At 41.6% G+C, this 18,577-nt stretch overlaps 2 protein-coding genes across 3 annotated transcripts in view; one reads left to right on the top strand and one right to left on the bottom strand.

The window, feature by feature from the left end:
- The window catches only part of rbpjl (recombination signal binding protein for immunoglobulin kappa J region-like), a 74,073-nt gene that overhangs the window by 54,969 nt on the left and 527 nt on the right, over positions 1-18,577 (bottom strand). The window contains exon 2 of the mRNA XM_051948069.1: positions 11,861-12,008. Within this exon, the coding sequence (XP_051804029.1) occupies positions 11,861-12,008 (148 nt within the window). The remainder of the gene's footprint in view (positions 1-11,860; positions 12,009-18,577) is intronic.
- The window catches only part of matn4 (matrilin 4), a 69,372-nt gene continuing 62,404 nt past the window's right edge, over positions 11,610-18,577 (top strand). For both annotated transcript variants that reach the window (XM_051948034.1, XM_051948033.1), the window contains exons 1-2: positions 11,610-11,724; positions 11,840-11,913. The gene's annotated coding sequence lies outside the window, so the exon portion shown is untranslated. The remainder of the gene's footprint in view (positions 11,725-11,839; positions 11,914-18,577) is intronic.

Below are 18,577 nucleotides of genomic sequence, written 5' to 3'. Positions count from 1 at the left end.
TGAAGGAGAGTTCAACAATCTAGCGAAGAGTGTAGGGATGAGCCAGTCTTTTATTGCAGCGGTTGATTCATGATTAGAGTCAGCTGCCCGGAGCTCCAGAGTGATGGCTGATTGCCTGAGTGAAGACAGCTGTGCAGCCGCTCTTAACTCAGGTGCTTCTGTGGATGGGAGAGAGAGCACAAGAAGAGGCAAACAATGGGGAAGACAGGTGGGGTGAGGGTTTAGGGATGTCAGGAGGGAATCCTGACAGGTAACACCAGCTATTAATGGGTAGGGTGTCCTCATTTTTTCCCCCATTAGAAAATGTATTTTTGTTGAAATCTTTTGTTTAATGAGAAAAACAAGAATAATTTTTGTTGTTTAATTAAATCACTTTCTTTTCCAGAGATAAATAAAAACAAGGTTAGACATCGATATGTGAACATTTCTTAATAAAGAACTAAATATTTAATGGGGTGTCCTAATTTTTTCACGACTGTAGCTGACAGCTTTGGGAAACGCTGAGTTTTAAATCTCAGTTGATACATTTTCTTTCCTGTTGTTCTTACTTCATTTGTTGTTTCTGGTAAGAATCATTCATCCCTGATCTGCACACTAACAGGGCTACACAGAGACATACAACCAGTCACACTCACATTCACACCTACAGGCAATTTAGAACCACCAGTTAACCTCAGCATGTTTTTGAACCGTGGGAGGAATCTGGAGAAAATGCAGAAAGATCCCAGGAAGGCCGGGACATGAAACAGAGATCTTCTAACCACAGGTGACAGTGCTAACCACTGTCTAGTGTTATGCTTTGTCTGTTGCGGGTTTGTTTTTTTCAGGTTCCTTCTCAAACTGAATTTTCCCAACCTTGGAGGCTTCATTTTGTTTAATGAACCTTTTTTTTCATTTTACCCTCGGCCACCCTCACCAAATGTCTCTTCTTTTCTTTTTTTTCCCCATTTCCTACATACAGGTGGCGCGCTGCACAGCGCAGCAGCCTGAGCTGTCATTGGCAGGGCAGCTCAAATGTAATTTCGTTGTATACTAAAGTGTGCAATGACAATAAATTCTCTGATTCTGATTCTGATTCTTCACTGAGCCACTGTGGGCTGTTCTACATCATCATCCAAATCCTCTGTAAAACTGGAAATTTTCAGTTTAGTTAGTTGCTGCTCTGAGGTTGCTTTTGTTTTCTGCAGGAAAGAGAAGTTTAAATATACCACCACAGGTGGTAGAGAAAGCCGCAAGAAATGCATAACCAGTGATAAGGTCATACCCACAGTCTACATCCACTCAGACAAATCCTCTCCAAACAAGCTTCATTCACTTTGTAAATAATATTTTGGGGAAATCTCAGAAGGCTTGCTTGACAGTTAAATAGAAGCATGACTGTTGTTTTATTGAAATGTGATGTCTGGGAGCAGTGAGCCTGAAATCAGCACACTTTATGTTTCCTCTGACTGTTTTTTTTATGGTTCAGATAATAATTTGAGACATGATTAATAAAAAGAAAGTGAAGTTTGTTAATGTCCAAAATCAAAGACAAATACTTGAATTGATTTATGCTATTCTTCTACTATTATTTGTTATTTGCAGGTGTTTTTATAGATGAGGTTTCATTTTCATGTCAGGAAATGAGGAGCCACCAGACTTCATACTTTAATGTATGTTTTCTTCTGAACATGGCTCCTTCTGAGGAAATTACTTGTGCTAACACTCAAATGCAGCCTGTCCTCAAACGAACAACGACCACATAGGTCGTCTGTACACGCCCGTATTACGACCGAGTGTTACGTTTTGACTATGCGACCTCTGGCGGTTGAGTAAATATCGACACTCCGGTGTCGCAGGTGAAACGTCACCATGAACAAACTTTTATCTAACACTATCCCTATCCCTATCCCGAACCCTAACCCTAACCCTAACCCTAAACCCGTGTTGGGAAAGTGAGGAAAAAGCCGTTTTGCGGGGGAAAAGCCGTTTGTCGAATTAAATCCCGTAATACGTTCCTTTTCCCCGTAGGGGCGCTAACGTAAATACGCTCTCATGGGTCGTATTCCAGTGCACGTTACATACGACCGATGTGGTCGTATGAATTAGAGGATTTGTTGCTCAAATGTCAATAGTCTCACATGTAGATGTTAAACTAATACAGTATATTAGGGGCAATAAAAACACAACATGCATTTCAGGGGTCATCGGATACTGACTGTACACGTGATGCTGCTGGAGGAAACATACATATAATAACGTATAAACGTGGATGATATTTAATACTTTGCATGGAACTCAGAAAGGCTGGTTCAGACCCATCACATCTCATTCCGGAACCTGCGCCTGTGAATCAGGAGGCAGGAACGTGCCATAAGCGGACACCTCCTATTGGTTCTCTGGTCAGAGTTCCACCCAGTAAAAATGTAACCCTGTAAAGCCTGGTTCTGAGCTTCCACTATTGCTCACTGCCCCTTGCTTAATATACATGCAGATTAAAGCCAATTTCTCCTGTTGTAACAATTCACTGCTTGATTTTTTCTTTCCTTATTGCTTCTGAAATTCTGAAACCCAAAACCACATACTGATTTGCTTTGGTGAGCTTGAAAAACAGTAGGGCTGGTCCAAATAGCAATTTAGGTTCTGAGTAAAGCAGCTGACATGAAATGTTCTGTCATTAATTACTGTTGATGTTCAGTGCATAAGAAGTCCTGGTGATCACATTAAAGTGTCGTGATGCTTGTGTATCTCTCAGACTATAAACCTCTGGATATTGGAGGACAAACATCAAGTATATATGTAGAATGTACATTAATGTATTTTAGAAGTGATAATAATAAAACTGTAAACCCATCCTTCCCTGTTAATAAGGTATACTAAGATAAAACACGTGTGGTCCTGTAAAACAGTCCTGAAATTTGAGTATTCGATTCTCAAAATTAATATTTGGATACCACTACAATGACCGCATATTCAGATATTCGGGTGTGTAGACTTTTTACACCCACTGTAAGTAGAATGTAGACCAATGTATTTTAGTAATGTTAATAATAAAGCTGTAAACCATCCATCCCTGTTTATGAAGTGTCCTCGTGAAGGTTTAATATTTTTTCAGCAATCACTTGCTGAAAAGTTTTTGTGGATAGAAATGATAGAACTGAGAATGAGATGGTTGACTTCAATTGCATCACAAACTACAGCTGTCAATAAATCATCAGCTCTAAAACATTTAAAAAAAAGATTGATGACAATCTTACAAACTTGAATATACAGTGTCTTGTGAAAGTATTCGGCCCCCTTGAACTTTTCAACCTTTCGCCACATTTCAGGCTTCAAACATAAAGATATAAAATTTTAATTTTTTGTCAAGAATCAACAACAATTGGGACACAATCGTGAAGTGGAATGAAATTTATTGGATATTTTATACTTTTTTAACAAACAAAAAACTGAAAAGTGGGGTGTGTAATATTATTCGGCCCCTTTACTTTCAGTGCAGCAAACTCACTCCAGAAGTTCAGTGAGGATCTCTGAATGATCCAATGTTGTCCTAAATGACTGATGATGATAAATAGAATCCACCTGTGTGTAATCAAGTCTCCGTATAAATGCACCTGCTCTGTGATAGTCTCAGGGTTCTGTTTAAAGTGCAGAGAGCATCATGAAGACCAAGGAACACACCAGGCAGGTCCCAGATACTGTTGTGGAGAAGTTTAAAGCCGGATTTGGATACAAAAAGATTTCCCAAGCTTTAAACATCTCAAGAAGCACTGTGCAAGCAATCATATTGAAATGGAAGGAGTATCAGACCACTGCAAATCTACCAAGACCCGGCCGTCCCTCTAAACTTTCACCTCCAACAAGGAGAAGACTGATCAGAGATGCAGCCAAGAGGCCCATGATCACTCTGGATGAACTGCAGAGATCTACAGCTGAGGTGGGAGAGTCTGTCCATAGGACAACAATCAGTCGTACACTGCACAAATCTGGCCTTTATGGAAGAGTGGCAAGAAGAAAGTCATTTCTCAAAGATATCCATAAAAAGTCTCATTTGAAGTTTGCCACAAGCCACCTGGGAGACACAGCAAACATGTGGAAGAAGGTGCTCTGGTCAGATGAAAGCAAAATCCAACTTTTTGGCCACAATGCAAAACGATATGTTTGGCGTAAAGGCAACACAGCTCATCACCCTGAACACACCATCCCCACTGTCAAACATGGTGGTGGCAGCCTCATGGTTTGGGCCTGCTTTTCTTCAGCAGGGACAGGGAAGATGGTTAAAATTGATGGGAAGATGAATGGAGCCAAATACAGGAGCATTCTGGAAGAAAACCTGTTGGAGTCTGCAAAAGACCTGAGACTGGGATGGAGATTTATCTTCCAACAGGACAATGATCCAAAACATAAAGCCAAATCTACAATGGAATGGTTCACAAATAAACGTATCCAGGTGTTAGAATGGCCAAGTCAAAGTCCAGACCTGAATCCAAAGGAGAATCTGTGGGCAGAGCTGAAGACTGCTGTTCACAAACGCTCTCCATCCAACCTCACTGAGCTCCAGCTGTTTTGCAAGGAAGAATGGGCAAGAATTTCAGTCTCCCGATGTGCAAAACTGATAGACATACCCCAAGCGACTTGCAGCTGTAATTGCAGCAAAAGGTGGCGCTACAAAAAAGGTGGCCAAATAATATTGCACACCCCACTTTTCAGGTTTTTATTTGTTAAAAAGTTTAAAATATCCAATAAATTTCATTCCACTTCATGATTGTGTCCCACTTGTTGTTGATTCTTGACAAAAAATTAAAATTTTATATCTTTATGTTTGAAGCCTGAAATGTGGCGAAAGGTTGAAAAGTTCAAGGGGGCCGAATACTTTCACAAGGCACTGTATATTACATACATATATAAATTAAGTATCTGTCTATCTATACTAATATTGTTCAATATTGCATATGGGTTCTAACGGGTTAAAGCTCCACATCATGCAATCTGAATACTGACCAATCAAAATTCTTGTCCCGCCTGCCTAATTTGCATGCAGTCCACTAGTGAACATGTTGATCTTTGTGTTGCACTAGTGACATTAATGTCACATGTTGCAGTTTACATGTTAACTAGTAAGGGCCAAATGTGCAGTGGTTTCACTAGGTAAGATTTTTCTGCTCTTAGTCGTGAACTTGTCAGGTTAAAAATTGGTCACTAGTTAACTCGTAAGGCATGAAATGTCCACTAGTTAACTATTTGGGATGTTTTTTTAACCTTACTAGCTAACTAGTGAGGCTCAGAATGTTTACTAGTTAACTAGTAAATATCAAGGTATCCACTAGTTACACTAGTTGGGCTCATTTTGACCTCACTAGTTAACTAGTGAAACACGTTTTCTTACTAGTAAACTAATTTGGTCCAGAGTGAGTCACTAGTTAACTAGTGACACTGATGTTCATTTCACTAGTTAACTAGCAGAAGATATTTTGTCTCAGTAGTCGGACTCAGAAATGAACTTGTACAAACTTTGACTGAACATGTTTGACATTTTCTCTACATGTTGGGCTTTTCCTTTAACTAGCTGAGCCTTACACAGCACTAGTGAGTGACTGTGCACAACTAGTACAACGTTTCTCTAACACGTAGGGATTTTTGGAGGACTAGTTCATGTTTTTGGCATACTAGTTGACATTTACATCTTACTAGTTTCACAAAATCGCTTACTAGTTGACATGTAAACACAAGTAGTGAACTTGTGGAGTGTTGTAACTGGCAAACATGTTCACTAGTCAAATGTTATCATTTTACTAGTTAACTAGTTGTGTGCGCATGTCAACTAGTAAACAATTTCATCAAACATGTTCAGTCAAAGTCTGTACAGGTTCAGTATAGAGCCTGACAAGTGAGGCAAAATATCTTCCACTAGTTAACTAGTGAGATGAATATCAGTGTCACTAGTTAACTAGTGACTCACTCTAGACCCAACTAGTTTACTAGTAAGAAAACACATGTTTCACTAGTTAACTAGTGGGGTCTAAATGAGCCCAACTAGTGTAATAAGCGGATATCTTGACATTCACTAGTTAACAAGTAAATATTTTGAGCCTCACTGGTTAACTAGTAAGGTCAAAATAAACTGTAAGTAGTAGTCTGGGTTTCTGCATTCACTAGTCAACATGTAGCCTATAATAGGCAGCTCCTAGTTAACTAGCTGCAATTTCTCAGGGCAACTTGTCAACTAGTGTAAAACATGCAAATGAATTGGGTGGGATAATGACAAAATCTGAATCCTGATTGGTGTATTTTAACTGTAGAGCCTGTAATATTCTGACAAGAATATATTTTATTTTGCCTTATGCATCATTTGATTATGGCTGTAGTCACCTGGTTGGATGGTGGTGTCACATGGTTGAGGACACACTGTGTTGTGGCGTGCTGGCTCCGCCTGCCTGTTTTGCTATACTTATTACAAGCTCTGCTCAGTAAAGCTTCTTCTTCTCATGCTACACTGGATACCTGCCTCCCTCGTTTATGTACGCACTGTACACACTCAGAAACACAACATGGTGTCAGAGTAAACGCGGATCTGAAAGAAGATGGATAACTCAGGAGTCTCTTCACCCCGCATGGACTGGGATGCGAAAAACTTGCCCGATGCATGGCGAAAGTTTAAACAGCTCGTTGAGCTAATGTTTTCCGGACCTCTAAAGAAGAAAGGGGAAGACGAAAAATGCAGCTACCTACTACTCTGGGTTGAAGAAAAAGGCAGAGACATTTACAACACTTGGACGCTAACCGAAGATGAACGTAAGGCATTACAAACATATTATGATCGATATGAAGCCTACGTTATGCCTAGGAGCAACGTTATATTTGCACGGTACAAGTTTAATGAAAAAGTACAGGGACAAAGTGAGCCGTTTGATCAGTTTGTGACGGAGCTCAGGCTGCTAGTGAAAGACTGCAACTATGCTAACGGTGAGGAAATGATACGAGACCGCATTGTTTTCGGAATACGCTCTCCACGAGTCAGAGAGAAGCTGCTCGATGCTGGGTCGGATTTAACCCTCGACAAGGCGATAGACATTGTCCGTTCCTATGAAATCGCTCAGGAGCAACTCAAAACCATATCAGGCGGCAGCAGTGAACAGTCGGTGCATGCAGTTAGCCGACAGCCACCAAAGACGGCGGCATGGAAACCGCGCCAGTACAACAAAGGAAATGGCGGCGCAGCAAGTTTCGCCAAAGCAGACAGTGACAAAAAGTTCAAAAGCACATGTGGCTATTGTGGTAATAAAGCACATACTCAAAAGGAGAATTGCCCAGCAAAAGGCAAACAGTGCAAAGTGTGTCATAAATGGAACCATTTTGCAAAAGCATGTCGCTCCAAACAGTGGAAAGCAGTACACACAGTAAGTGAAAATGAACCAGACAAGTACACGGACGACGAAGATCTGTTTATTGACGCAGTCACACAAGTTAATGACAATAAAGACAAAGAACAAGTTTTTGCAAATATTCTGGTTGGTCCCAACAAAAGTGCTGTAAGATTTAAGTTGGACACCGGTGCCTCTGCCAATGTAATTCCTACAAGCGTCTTCAGAAAATTAGGAATAGAGCACACTCTGCAACTCCCATCTCGCCCACTTTATGGCTATGGAGGTGAGCCGTTAGCAGTAAAAGGCAAGTTCAACGTGGAATGCCAGTACAAAGACTATAAACTACCCCTGAAAGTACATGTAGTTGACACAAACGCACCACCAGTGCTGGGACTGAAAGCGTGTCTTGACTTTAAACTCATAAAGCTGGTAATGTCTGTTTCAAAGACTCCAGGCATGACTATAATGGATGAGTTTTCTGATGTTTTTACAGGAATAGGACTATTTCCTGGGGAATGCACAATTCATATTGACCCTAATGCTGTTCCAGTGATACATCCACCAAGACGTGTACCTCTTGCTCTGCGTGACCGTCTGCGGGACGAGCTGAAAAATATGGAGAAACAGCAGATCATCACTAAGGTCACAGAACCTACAGAATGGGTAAACTCAATGGTTGCAACAGAAAAGCCACGTACAGGCAAGCTCAGAGTCTGTTTAGACCCAAAGGATCTTAACAAAGTGATTAAGCGCCCACACTATCCACTGCCAACTCTTGAGGACATTACATGCAAACTAGCAGGAGCCTCTTTCTTCAGTGTAATGGATGCTAGGTCTGGATATTGGGCAATAAAGTTAACAGAAGAATCGTCAAAGCTAACCACTTTTAACACTGTGTTTGGCAGGTACAGATTTTTGCGCCTACCATTTGGACTCAAATCATCACAGGATGAATTTCAGCGCAAAGTGGATGAGACCTACGAAGGTCTGGAGGGTGTCACAGCCATAGTTGATGATGTTCTCATCTATGGCAAGAGCAAAGAAGAGCATGACAAAAACCTACGTGCAATGCTACAACGCTCGAGAGAACAAGGAGTCAAGCTGAACCCTGACAAAAGCATAATATGCGCAACAGAAGTCAGTTACTTTGGACATTTAATCACAAAAGATGGAGTCAAACCGGATCCAGCCAAGATTAAAGCCATCAGAGATATGGAGCCACCCAAAGACAAAGGTGAGCTGGAAACTATTCTTGGCATGGTTAATTATCTGTCAAAGTTCGCCCATATGCTGTCAGATGTCAACGCTCCACTTCGTCAGCTACTTAAAGAGACAAGTGAATTTGTCTGGGATGCACAACATGACAGAGCATTTCAGAAAATGAAAGAGCTGATAACACGTGAACCAGGACCCGTTCTCGCATACTATGACCCCAAAAAGGAACTCAGGCTACAGGTCGATGCTTCCAAATATGGACTGGGTGCAACCCTAATGCAAGACGGGAGACCAATAGGATATGCTTCCAGATCGCTCACGGACAGTGAAGTAAACTATGCACAAATCGAGAAAGAGCTTTATGCTATCTTGTTTGGATGCAAGCGCTTTCACCAATATGCATATGGATGTCACGTCATTGTTGAAAGTGACCACAAACCCCTTGAATCCATACTGCGTAAGCCACTCACTGCAGCACCCCCCAGGTTGCAAAGAATGATTCTTCAGCTGCAGAGGTACGATGTCACTATCACACACAAGTCTGGCAAAGACATTCCTCTCGCAGATGCTCTCTCCAGAAAGTCACTACCTGACCATGACAGTAGCCTCTCAGAAGGCATGGACTTACAGGTTCACACCGTATTCAGCAGTCTTCCAGTCAGCGACACAAAGCTGAAAGAGATACAGATTGAGACTGACAAAGACTCGCAGCTCACACTTCTCAAGAAAACAATCAAGGATGGATGGCCTGAGGAAAGGAAACAGTGCCCTCAGAGCATAGCAGAATACTGGAACTACAGAGATGAACTGTCTCAGATGAACAATATCCTTTTCAAAGGGGAAAAGATAATAGTTCCAGCAGCACTACGTACAGAAATGCTTTTCCGCATCCACACAGGCCACATGGGCATGGAAAAGTGCAAACAGCGAGCCCGTGATGTTTTGTTTTGGCCCGGGATGAACAAGCACATTGAGGACTTGGTTGGTAAATGGCCAGTGTGTCAGGAGCACAGGTGCTCAAACACCAAAGAGCCCATGATAAGTCACCCCATCCCGAACAGGCCATGGCAAACAGTTGCCACTGATATCTTCACCTGGAACAATGACAACTATATTGTGACTGTTGACTATTACACCAGGTTCTTTGAGTTGGACAAGGTTCGCAGCACAACTGCCACTGCAGTAATACACAAGCTCAAAGCAAACTTTGCAAGACACGGCATACCTCAAACTGTGATCTCTGACAATGGCCCCCAATACAAGTGCAAAGAGTTTGAAACATTTGCAAACACGTGGGAGTTCAAACACATAACTTCAAGCCCTCACTATGCACAGAGCAATGGTTTGGCTGAGAAAGCAGTCCAAATCGTAAAGACGCTCATACAAAAGGCCAAAGCTGATCACAAGGACCCTTATCTGAGTCTTCTTGAGTATCGCAATACCCCTGTTGACAACGTCAAAACACCAGCTCAGCTGCTGATGAGTCGTCGCCTTTGCTCCATCATACCCTGCACGCACCAGCAGCTCAGACCAAAAGTTGTCAGTTGCCGTGACACTTACTCCAAACGAGTGCTTCGCCAAAGTCACCAGAAGAAGTACTACGACAGATCTTCAAAGCCACTCTCCACTCTACGCGAAGGACAGAGTATTCGCTTTCAGGAAAATGGACTTTGGAAGCCTGCAGTAGTTGTCCAATCTGCTAACACTGCCAGGTCTTACCACATTCAAACACCTGAAGGAGCTGAGTACAGGAGAAACCGTCGTCACCTAATGGACACTAAAGAAACGGCCCCCACTCACTCTACTGCTGACTCAAATGCGCAGAGTACACATGAAATGACTGTGGATATTCCACAAACTCCAACTACTGCCAACGCTGTGAACTATCACACCCGTTCTGGTCGCAAGGTTAAGCCTAGAGACATTTTGGATCTCTGAATGCAATCCAGTGTGCTCATGTTCAGTTTACACTTATTTTGAAAAGTACCTTTAATATTTGTTTATGTGTGCCATTTTGATAAGTTGCACTAATTCCAGTAACGTTCATGCAATGTTCATTAGTCAAGCTTTATGACAGATTTGCACTATTTGTTGTTTATGTGAGCTAAACTAATCCAAATTTGAGCTACGTATGTTAAAGCAATTAAGTATTACATTTTATGCGAGCTAGCCTTTATTTTATTCTTTTTTTTTCAAAAGAAGGGGGATGTAATATTCTGACAAGAATCTCTTTTATTTTTGCCTTATGCATCATTTGATTATGGCTGTAGTCACCTGGTTGGATGGTGGTGTCACATGGTTGAGGACACACTGTGTTGTGGCGTGCTGGCTCCGCCTGCCTGTTTTGCTATACTTATTACAAGCTCTGCTCAGTAAAGCTTCTTCTTCTCATGCTACACTGGATACCTGCCTCCCTCGTTTATGTACGCACTGTACACACTCAGAAACACAACAGAGCCAATAGGAATCCTGGATGCACACTTTCTACCCACCTCCTCATTAGGTTTTTTGTCTAACTAGTTAACTAGTGTGCACTTTGGCATTCACTAGTTCCACTAGTGAACATTTTGGACCTCACTAGTTGAACTAGTGAAGTCAAAATGTCTCACTAGTTAACTAGTGGATATTTGAGGCATCACTAGTTAACTAGTACACATTTTGAGCTTCATTAGTTAAAAATTTAGACTTCAAGAGGCTTTCACTAGTTAACTAGTCAGTATTTTGGTCTTCACTAGTTAACTAGTGGCTGTTTTGGTTCTTACTAGTTAATATGGAAATCATAGGTCACTAGTTAACTTGTGAGGAGCATCCAAGTTTGACTAGTTAACATGCTGCTGAAAATGAGTGACTACTCAGAGTGTGGCTGAATGTCCAACTAGTGCTGACAAAGACCGAACTAGTGAAGAAAACTAATGTCTGATATCAAGGATATGGAATAAATGCTCAAAGGGCTTTCCATAGTCCCCGTTGTTCGGATTTCAAAGGCAGGGGGTGGGGTCTCTTCCTCCCCAAATACTTCTTCTGGCATAATACCTCCACACCATTGCTCCACCGGCTCATTCCACCAGTGAGCAAAACCGAGGGAAGGTCACGGAGCCACAGAGAGGCAGTAGGACCTCACAGCCCTCAACGCATTTTCACGCCCGAGCGCTTATTCTCCAGCCCGGTGAGGATCTCTTAGAAAAAAGGTTTGGAATAAACGGCAGCAAACCGTCATCTCACCTTTCCTAACCCGGGACATTGTGTGTGTGTGTTTGTGCGTGCGTGTGTGTGTTGCGGAGGTCTAGAACCCAGCCGGTCACCTGTCCCATCCGCCGGTCCTCGGTGCGTCGTGTCCGGGCAGCAGCGTCCCCAGGTGAGTGAGCGGACTGACCGGGTCTGGGGACGGAGGAGGGGGGTACAAAAGAGCGGTGTCCGCCTGGAAGAAGCCTGGCTGGGGCACTGATGTTTCTGACAGGACGAAATAAAGTGTCAGAAAGGTTTTCATTTTAGTTCAAAGAATAAAATGGAGTAGGAGTATTACTAGAAAATAAGGACAGCTTCCAAATCTGGACAACCAGTTCTGTATCATTAAAAGTGCCTTTTAATTCAAAGCGTTAGAAGATGGTGCCAGTTAGTGAATGTTTCTGTTAGAACCAGTTGGTCTGACTGGTAGATGGAGATAAAATAGTTCTGCAGCAAAAGTTCAAGCAAAACTGTGCACCTACTCTTTGTTTAAGGGGTTCTGAAATGTGATTATTTGCTGCTTTTCTTTGTCTTAAACTATAGTAAACTTAAAATCTTTGCTAGTTTTATCCTTCATTTTTGTTTGACTGCTGGTCAGGTAAAAAGATGAAGAATTTTCATTTTTCTCCAAGATTTAATTGAGAAAAGGATTGATTGTTCAGGAAATAATCTGCAAGAATTAATTAAATCCCAAAATAAGTAACTTTTCCTAAATTTTCCTAAAGAAATGTTAACAATTTTAAGTTGTGTGTTTGAGATGCAGTGATGTACTGATGAACTAAATGAGATATGGCAATAGTAAGTAAGGTTTTCATCGATTTTTTTGTTATTTTTTGTCCTTTTTGCTCAGTTGTGGAAGTCAAATGATGAAGGACATTCCTCTAATTCTAATAAGCATCACGTTATAGAAAGTGAGGCGGCACTGGCAGGTTTAAAAATAGTCATGAATGAATGAATGTGAGTGAGGATCAGAGTAATGCTGTGGGTTCACACTGGTTGACTGGAGGTGAAGCTCTGTGTCAAAAGCCGGCATTCAGGGAGAAAGACGGTTCAGTGGGTGGCCTGCCTTCCATAGACACACAGTCAGACAGATAGACAGCAAATCTGACAGTAAGACAGTCAGTTATACAGTTATAGAGGCAGACAGAGAGCCAGACTGCTAACAGACAGTCACAGTACAGTCAGAGTCCAACAGATGGTCAGTAAAACCAAGTTTCACACAGATATTTTAACTAGGACTGTTGCATGGGTCAGTCTTAGCCCTGAACATAGTCTACAGTTTCCTCTAATGTAGCTTTAAAGGTTGTTAAACTCATCTTATTTCTCACTGTCTGACTGTATCAGCTGTGCCTTTAATATGACATTTATACAGACAAATATTCATATGAACTTACAAGTTTATACAGAGTGCCATTTTTTCTCATTTCATTGTTGTACGTGAGTGGTTTGCTGTAAAGAATACACACTCACACACTCACACTTTCTTTTGGATTCAAACCAAAGCTTCTGTGTTATTTATGCAGAGTTCTTCCTGCAAAGAGGATTTTTGGCACCAACCCAAAAAGATACTGAAAGAAAATTACGACTGACAAAACTTTTAAGAACTGAGAACAAAAACAGCGATTACATTTTTAAGGCAGTTTGTTTGTAGGAGATTTATTTGGTCAAGTTTGACTGATATTTGTTGTTCAGCAAATGGTCAAAAATAACAGAATATGCAGAGATTTCTTTTATAAGGTAACACAGACTCCTGTACAGATTTGCTGTACGAGGATGGATCATGCTTTCTGTCAACCATAGACATCAGTCATCTGAGTGTAGCATTAAACGGAAACAGTATTTTTGGAAACTTTATGGTCTAAATCAGAATTGGAGACTTATTAGCTGTTTTTTGTTTTGTGTGTCTGAATAAAGCCTGTTATGAGGTTGAGGTGGCTACCCATGCCTTCAGACTATGAAACAAGAGCTGTGTTTCCATGGTAACACTCTGTGACAGCGGCTGATAAACGGACACAAAAGAGTAACGGCTAGTGGTTGGCTAACTTGTAGTGTAGATGAGATGGGGCAGCATTTTCTACAGAGAGGTTAGATGTAGCAGAACGGAGGCCACATCTGGAAGTTACACAAAGTCTTTGCTTTGTTTGACTCGTTATGTGTCCGTGTGATAGTCAAGTATATTTGAAGTGAACTTTGAAAACTTTGAAAAGAAAGAAACTAAAGAACATATAAATGAAGCTCTTTCACATGAACTACTAGCGATCATAGTGTGGACCGAAGGTGGCAGTGTTGGCTACGTTACTGCTGACTGTAATAGCAGTAGAACAGAAGGAGTAGAACAGCTGATCAGTCATGTCTGTTAAATGTTCCCTACTTCAGAACTTATTCTAAAATAGCGTTTCTGTCCCCTGTGGAGTGCATCAATTCTTCTTAGAAAAAGTTACAAACCATCTCAAGCAAGCATAGAAACTTCAATGTTTAACCTTTTTCTGTCACCAGACACGTAATTTTGTCAAAAACATACCTGACATGTTTTGACGGAGCCATAAAAAAGGTTAAACATTGTAGCAACTTTAGACACTATAGTGTCTAAAGTTGCTACAATGTTGAAAAACATTTTTGCCGTTTTTAATAACTGTTTCTAATGCAATAATTAAAAGCAAATGCACACCACCGTTCAAAAGTTTGGGGTCATCCAGACAATTCCATGTTTTCCATGAAACTCCCACTTTTATCCATGTGCTAACATAACTGTACAAGGGTTTTCTAATCATCAATGAGCCTTTCATTACCATTAGCTAACACAATGTAGCATTAGAACACAGGAGTGATGGTTGCTGGAAATGTTCCTCTGTACCCCTATGGAGATATTCCATTAAAAATCAGCCATTTACAGCTACAATAGTCATTTAGCACATTAACAATGTCTACACTGGATTTATCATTCATTTAATGTTATCTTCATTGAAAAAAAAGTGAAATAAGGACATTTGTAAGTGTTTTTTGAACAGGAGTGTATGTTACGATAACACAACAATTGTAACTACCTTCCAAAGGATGAACATTTTCTGCTGGAGTTTAAGGAATTATATTTGAGAGTTTAAAAAACTCACTTTGTATCAAAGTAATCTTGTTTTAGACAGCTACTAACTAGAAAATGTGGTGCTATATATCCATCTGTAGTAAGACTGTGACTTAAATCTGACTTTCTGAAAGCAGCCTCAGGTAGATTTACAGTCAGTTCTATGGACAGATCATCAAACAGTAAGACAGTCAGTCAGTCCGACAGCAAGCAGTTGAGTGAGACAGGCAGTCAGGTAGACAGTCAGTAAAACAGTCAGGCAGTCAGCGAAACTGCTAACAGTAGCAGAGTCAACATCTGGTTCCAATCTAACGCTGCTAACAAGAAGTGCTGTGTCTTCATCTCACTATGGGCTCCAGCTGTCAGTCAGACCTCCTACAGCAGCGACTGCAGGCTGCCGGCCGTCTCACTGCACAGATCTGCTCCTCTCTGCCCTCCTCTCTGTTCCTTCACCCACTTTTCACCCGTTTCTTCAGTGTCACAACAATATGTTTGACCATATGGTCTCCATCTCTGTCTCGCTTTCAAATATCTGAGCTGTGGAGCTGAAATGTTTTCATCTCAGCGTGAATCTGTCCTGTCAGTCACGCTTCCAGAGGAAACACACTGTATATGTATATGTATATACTGTCTGACCTACCTGTCTTTTCACGCTTTATCCACATCCTGTTACTTTAATCCCATTGTTTTGGGGGTCACCTTCAGCTACAATTGATTTCAGATGTCAGTAATTGTCACATTATCTCTAATTAGGAGCACAGTTATTGCTTCTCCGATAGGTTTACGCCTATATCTATTACTTATTCCACTTCAGCTGAATTTGAATGCTTTTTAGTGATAAAACTGAGTAAGCCTGCCTTCTAGAAGTAATGGTAATACACAGCTAATTTGCAAGAGCAAATATTTCTTGAAAAAATGTTAATTGTGGACAGATGACTGTCTTTTTTAACACAATAAGACAGAATTTATGTGTATGACATGTTGAGAAGCCGGTACTACTGAACAGCAGGTACCTGTTCACTGACAGAGTGTGTTTTTCCACAAATGATCGAGTCTGACAACACAATATCACCAGATTATTATTGTTAATTATTTTGCTGTTTAGACCTTTGGTTGAGTTTAAGGTAAGGGTCTAGTCGGATCCAGAAATGTCCAGAGACATGACATGCAGCATCTTTATTCCACACTTACATTTTCCTAAGCTTAATCAAAGTAATGTTGTTACCTAATCCACAGATTGGACTCTGGTGTGACATTTGTGTGCTTTGTACTCCCATATTCAACCCCACCCTCCTCCTGGTGGCGCTGATGCACCTCATGAATGTTCGTTAAAAACAAAACTTTACCTCTAAATTAAATCCAGTCAGGGATCATAATGCAGCCACTGAGAGAACAATCTGTTTAGGAGACAAGAGGTGGACTATCCAGTAATTCATGAGGAAACAACAGTCACGCTGGCTTTGTGACGCTGTACAGAAGTAATTAGAAATGCATGGTAATTCTAGCACAGCAACATGGTCACAGTTACCATGCAGCTATGTTGATATTTAGCAGGCATAATACCATATTTACATCTTAGTTTAACATTTACAATTAGAATTAAACACAAAGTGTAGCTGAGGCTGATGGAAATAGCGTTGCCTTTGCAGATTCCATAAGAGTACAAGGTGAAGGGAAATTATGTCCTTATGTTAAAGGACCACCGGTGTGATTTCAGTTCATCAATAGTTGTTGAGACATTTTACACAAAAGCCATAAATTGTGTATAAAGATGGACGAACCTATGGGTGCCATAACCCAGAGGTTTCCTGAATAACAGCTTTAAATGTCATTGTGGGGGCTGTGGCCGTCACCGTCCTACCAACTCCTCCTAAACTCTATCCATCCATCATCTACACACCGTTTATCCTCATTAGGGTTGCAGGCGGTAGAGGATGGTCAGTCTATCCCAGCTGACTTAGGGTGAAGGCAGGGGACACCCTGGACTGGTCACCATGCACAGGAGAACATGCAAACTCCATGCAGAGAGATCCCAGGAACCAGGGGTCTTCTAGCTGCAAGACAACAGTGCAAGCCACCAGTCCACTGTGCAGCCCTCCCAAGATGAAGCCACTCCCTAAAAGACAAGGAGTCTGAGGCTGAATCCAAATCTCTGGACTTCACCATACTTGCGAACTCGCGGACTTTGCGGGCGCGTTCACGGGAAGTCCGGGAGTGCTGAGGGCTGTCCAAATCCACAATTCATCCAGTCCACAAGGGGTCTCAAGCGGACTTTCTGCAGACTTCCAGAGAGTCTGCTTGGGGTGCAGACTTCTGCAGACTTCACCAGTTTGATTACCCACAATTCATTGCAGTTCGGACGTGACGTTTAAATTTTTCGATTTTTTTATTGCATCTGGCTTATAAAAGCTGTGCAGTCTGAAGCCGAAATCATGAGCTGAGAAAAATAATGGTGGAAAAAGGACGAAAGTAAGCCCTCCAATGTAAGTAATACCCAAATTAATTAATATTATAGTGTATACATGATAGTTCTTCAAACAGTGTCACGGAAATGACTGAAACGGACTCCAAGTCTGTCTATTAGCTCCATTCATAATGCTGTAGACTCCCGCTCTTGCAGACTTTACGTGATGACGGTAAAGACGTCACATTACGTATGACTGAAGTCCACGAGGGCTCAGTCTGCAAGTCCAGAGGGTGGAGATATGGATGCAGCCTGACTGGAGCAAGACATACAAATGCCTCTAATTTGGCCACACCCTTAATTATGCCTAACTTAAGCCTTAAAACAATTTAAAAGGGTGAATAATGTAAAAAATTCAACTTGGTACAACTGTATTTTTGTTGTACAGTTTATGATTTTAACAGTGGGGGTCTATGGGGATTGACTTGCTGTTGGAGCCAGCCTTCAAGTGGCCATTTGTGGAACTGCAGTTTTTGGTTCGTTTTATTTTTCAGCTGTGGAAGTTGCAGCCTCACAGTGGAGTAGTGGTTAGCACTTTTGCCTTGCAGCAAGAAGATCCCCGGTTCAAATCCCAGGGTGGGCCTGGGATCTTTCTGCATGGAGTTTGGATGTTCTCCCTGTGCATGCGTGGGTTTTCTCTGGGTACTCCGGCTTCCTCCCACAGTCCAAAAACATGCTGAGGTTAATTGGTTACTCTAAATTGCCCGTAGGTGTGAATGTGAGAGTGATTGTGTGTCTGTATATGTAGCCCTGTGACAGACTGGTGACCTGTCCAGGGTGTCCCCTGCCTTCACCCGAGTCAGCTGGGATAGACTCCAGCACCCCCCATGACCCTAGTGAGGATAAAGCGGTGGATAGAGAATGGATGGATGGATGGATGGAAGTTGCAGCCTGACAAAACCACAACTGTCAAGAGGTCAGTTGATCACCAACTTCATTAGGATTCCATCTATGGGGTTCAGGATTTTCTGCACAAAGAAGCATGCTGTTACAAAGCTTACTGTAGCAGAAATCCTCTTCTTTTATTAATCTTGTGCTCCCACATGGTTTATTCCCGAACTCCTATGTGAGTATTTGCACTCCTGGTCCAGGTGTCAATACACTGCAGTGTTTAGTAACACGCAAAAGGAATACTATCTGCACAAATGGCAATGAACGGGGGATAAATGCATTCATTACCTCTGCTATTCTACACAGGCTCCCCCAAACAACACACTGGCCAGAGCACACACTTGTCTTTTAATTAACATT

Source organism: Acanthochromis polyacanthus, chromosome 5 (assembly GCF_021347895.1).
Source record: "Acanthochromis polyacanthus isolate Apoly-LR-REF ecotype Palm Island chromosome 5, KAUST_Apoly_ChrSc, whole genome shotgun sequence".
NCBI classification, from domain to species: Eukaryota; Metazoa; Chordata; class Actinopteri; family Pomacentridae; genus Acanthochromis; species Acanthochromis polyacanthus.
Note: the sequence above shows the minus strand (reverse complement) of the source record. Positions and strands in the feature narration are given on the sequence as shown.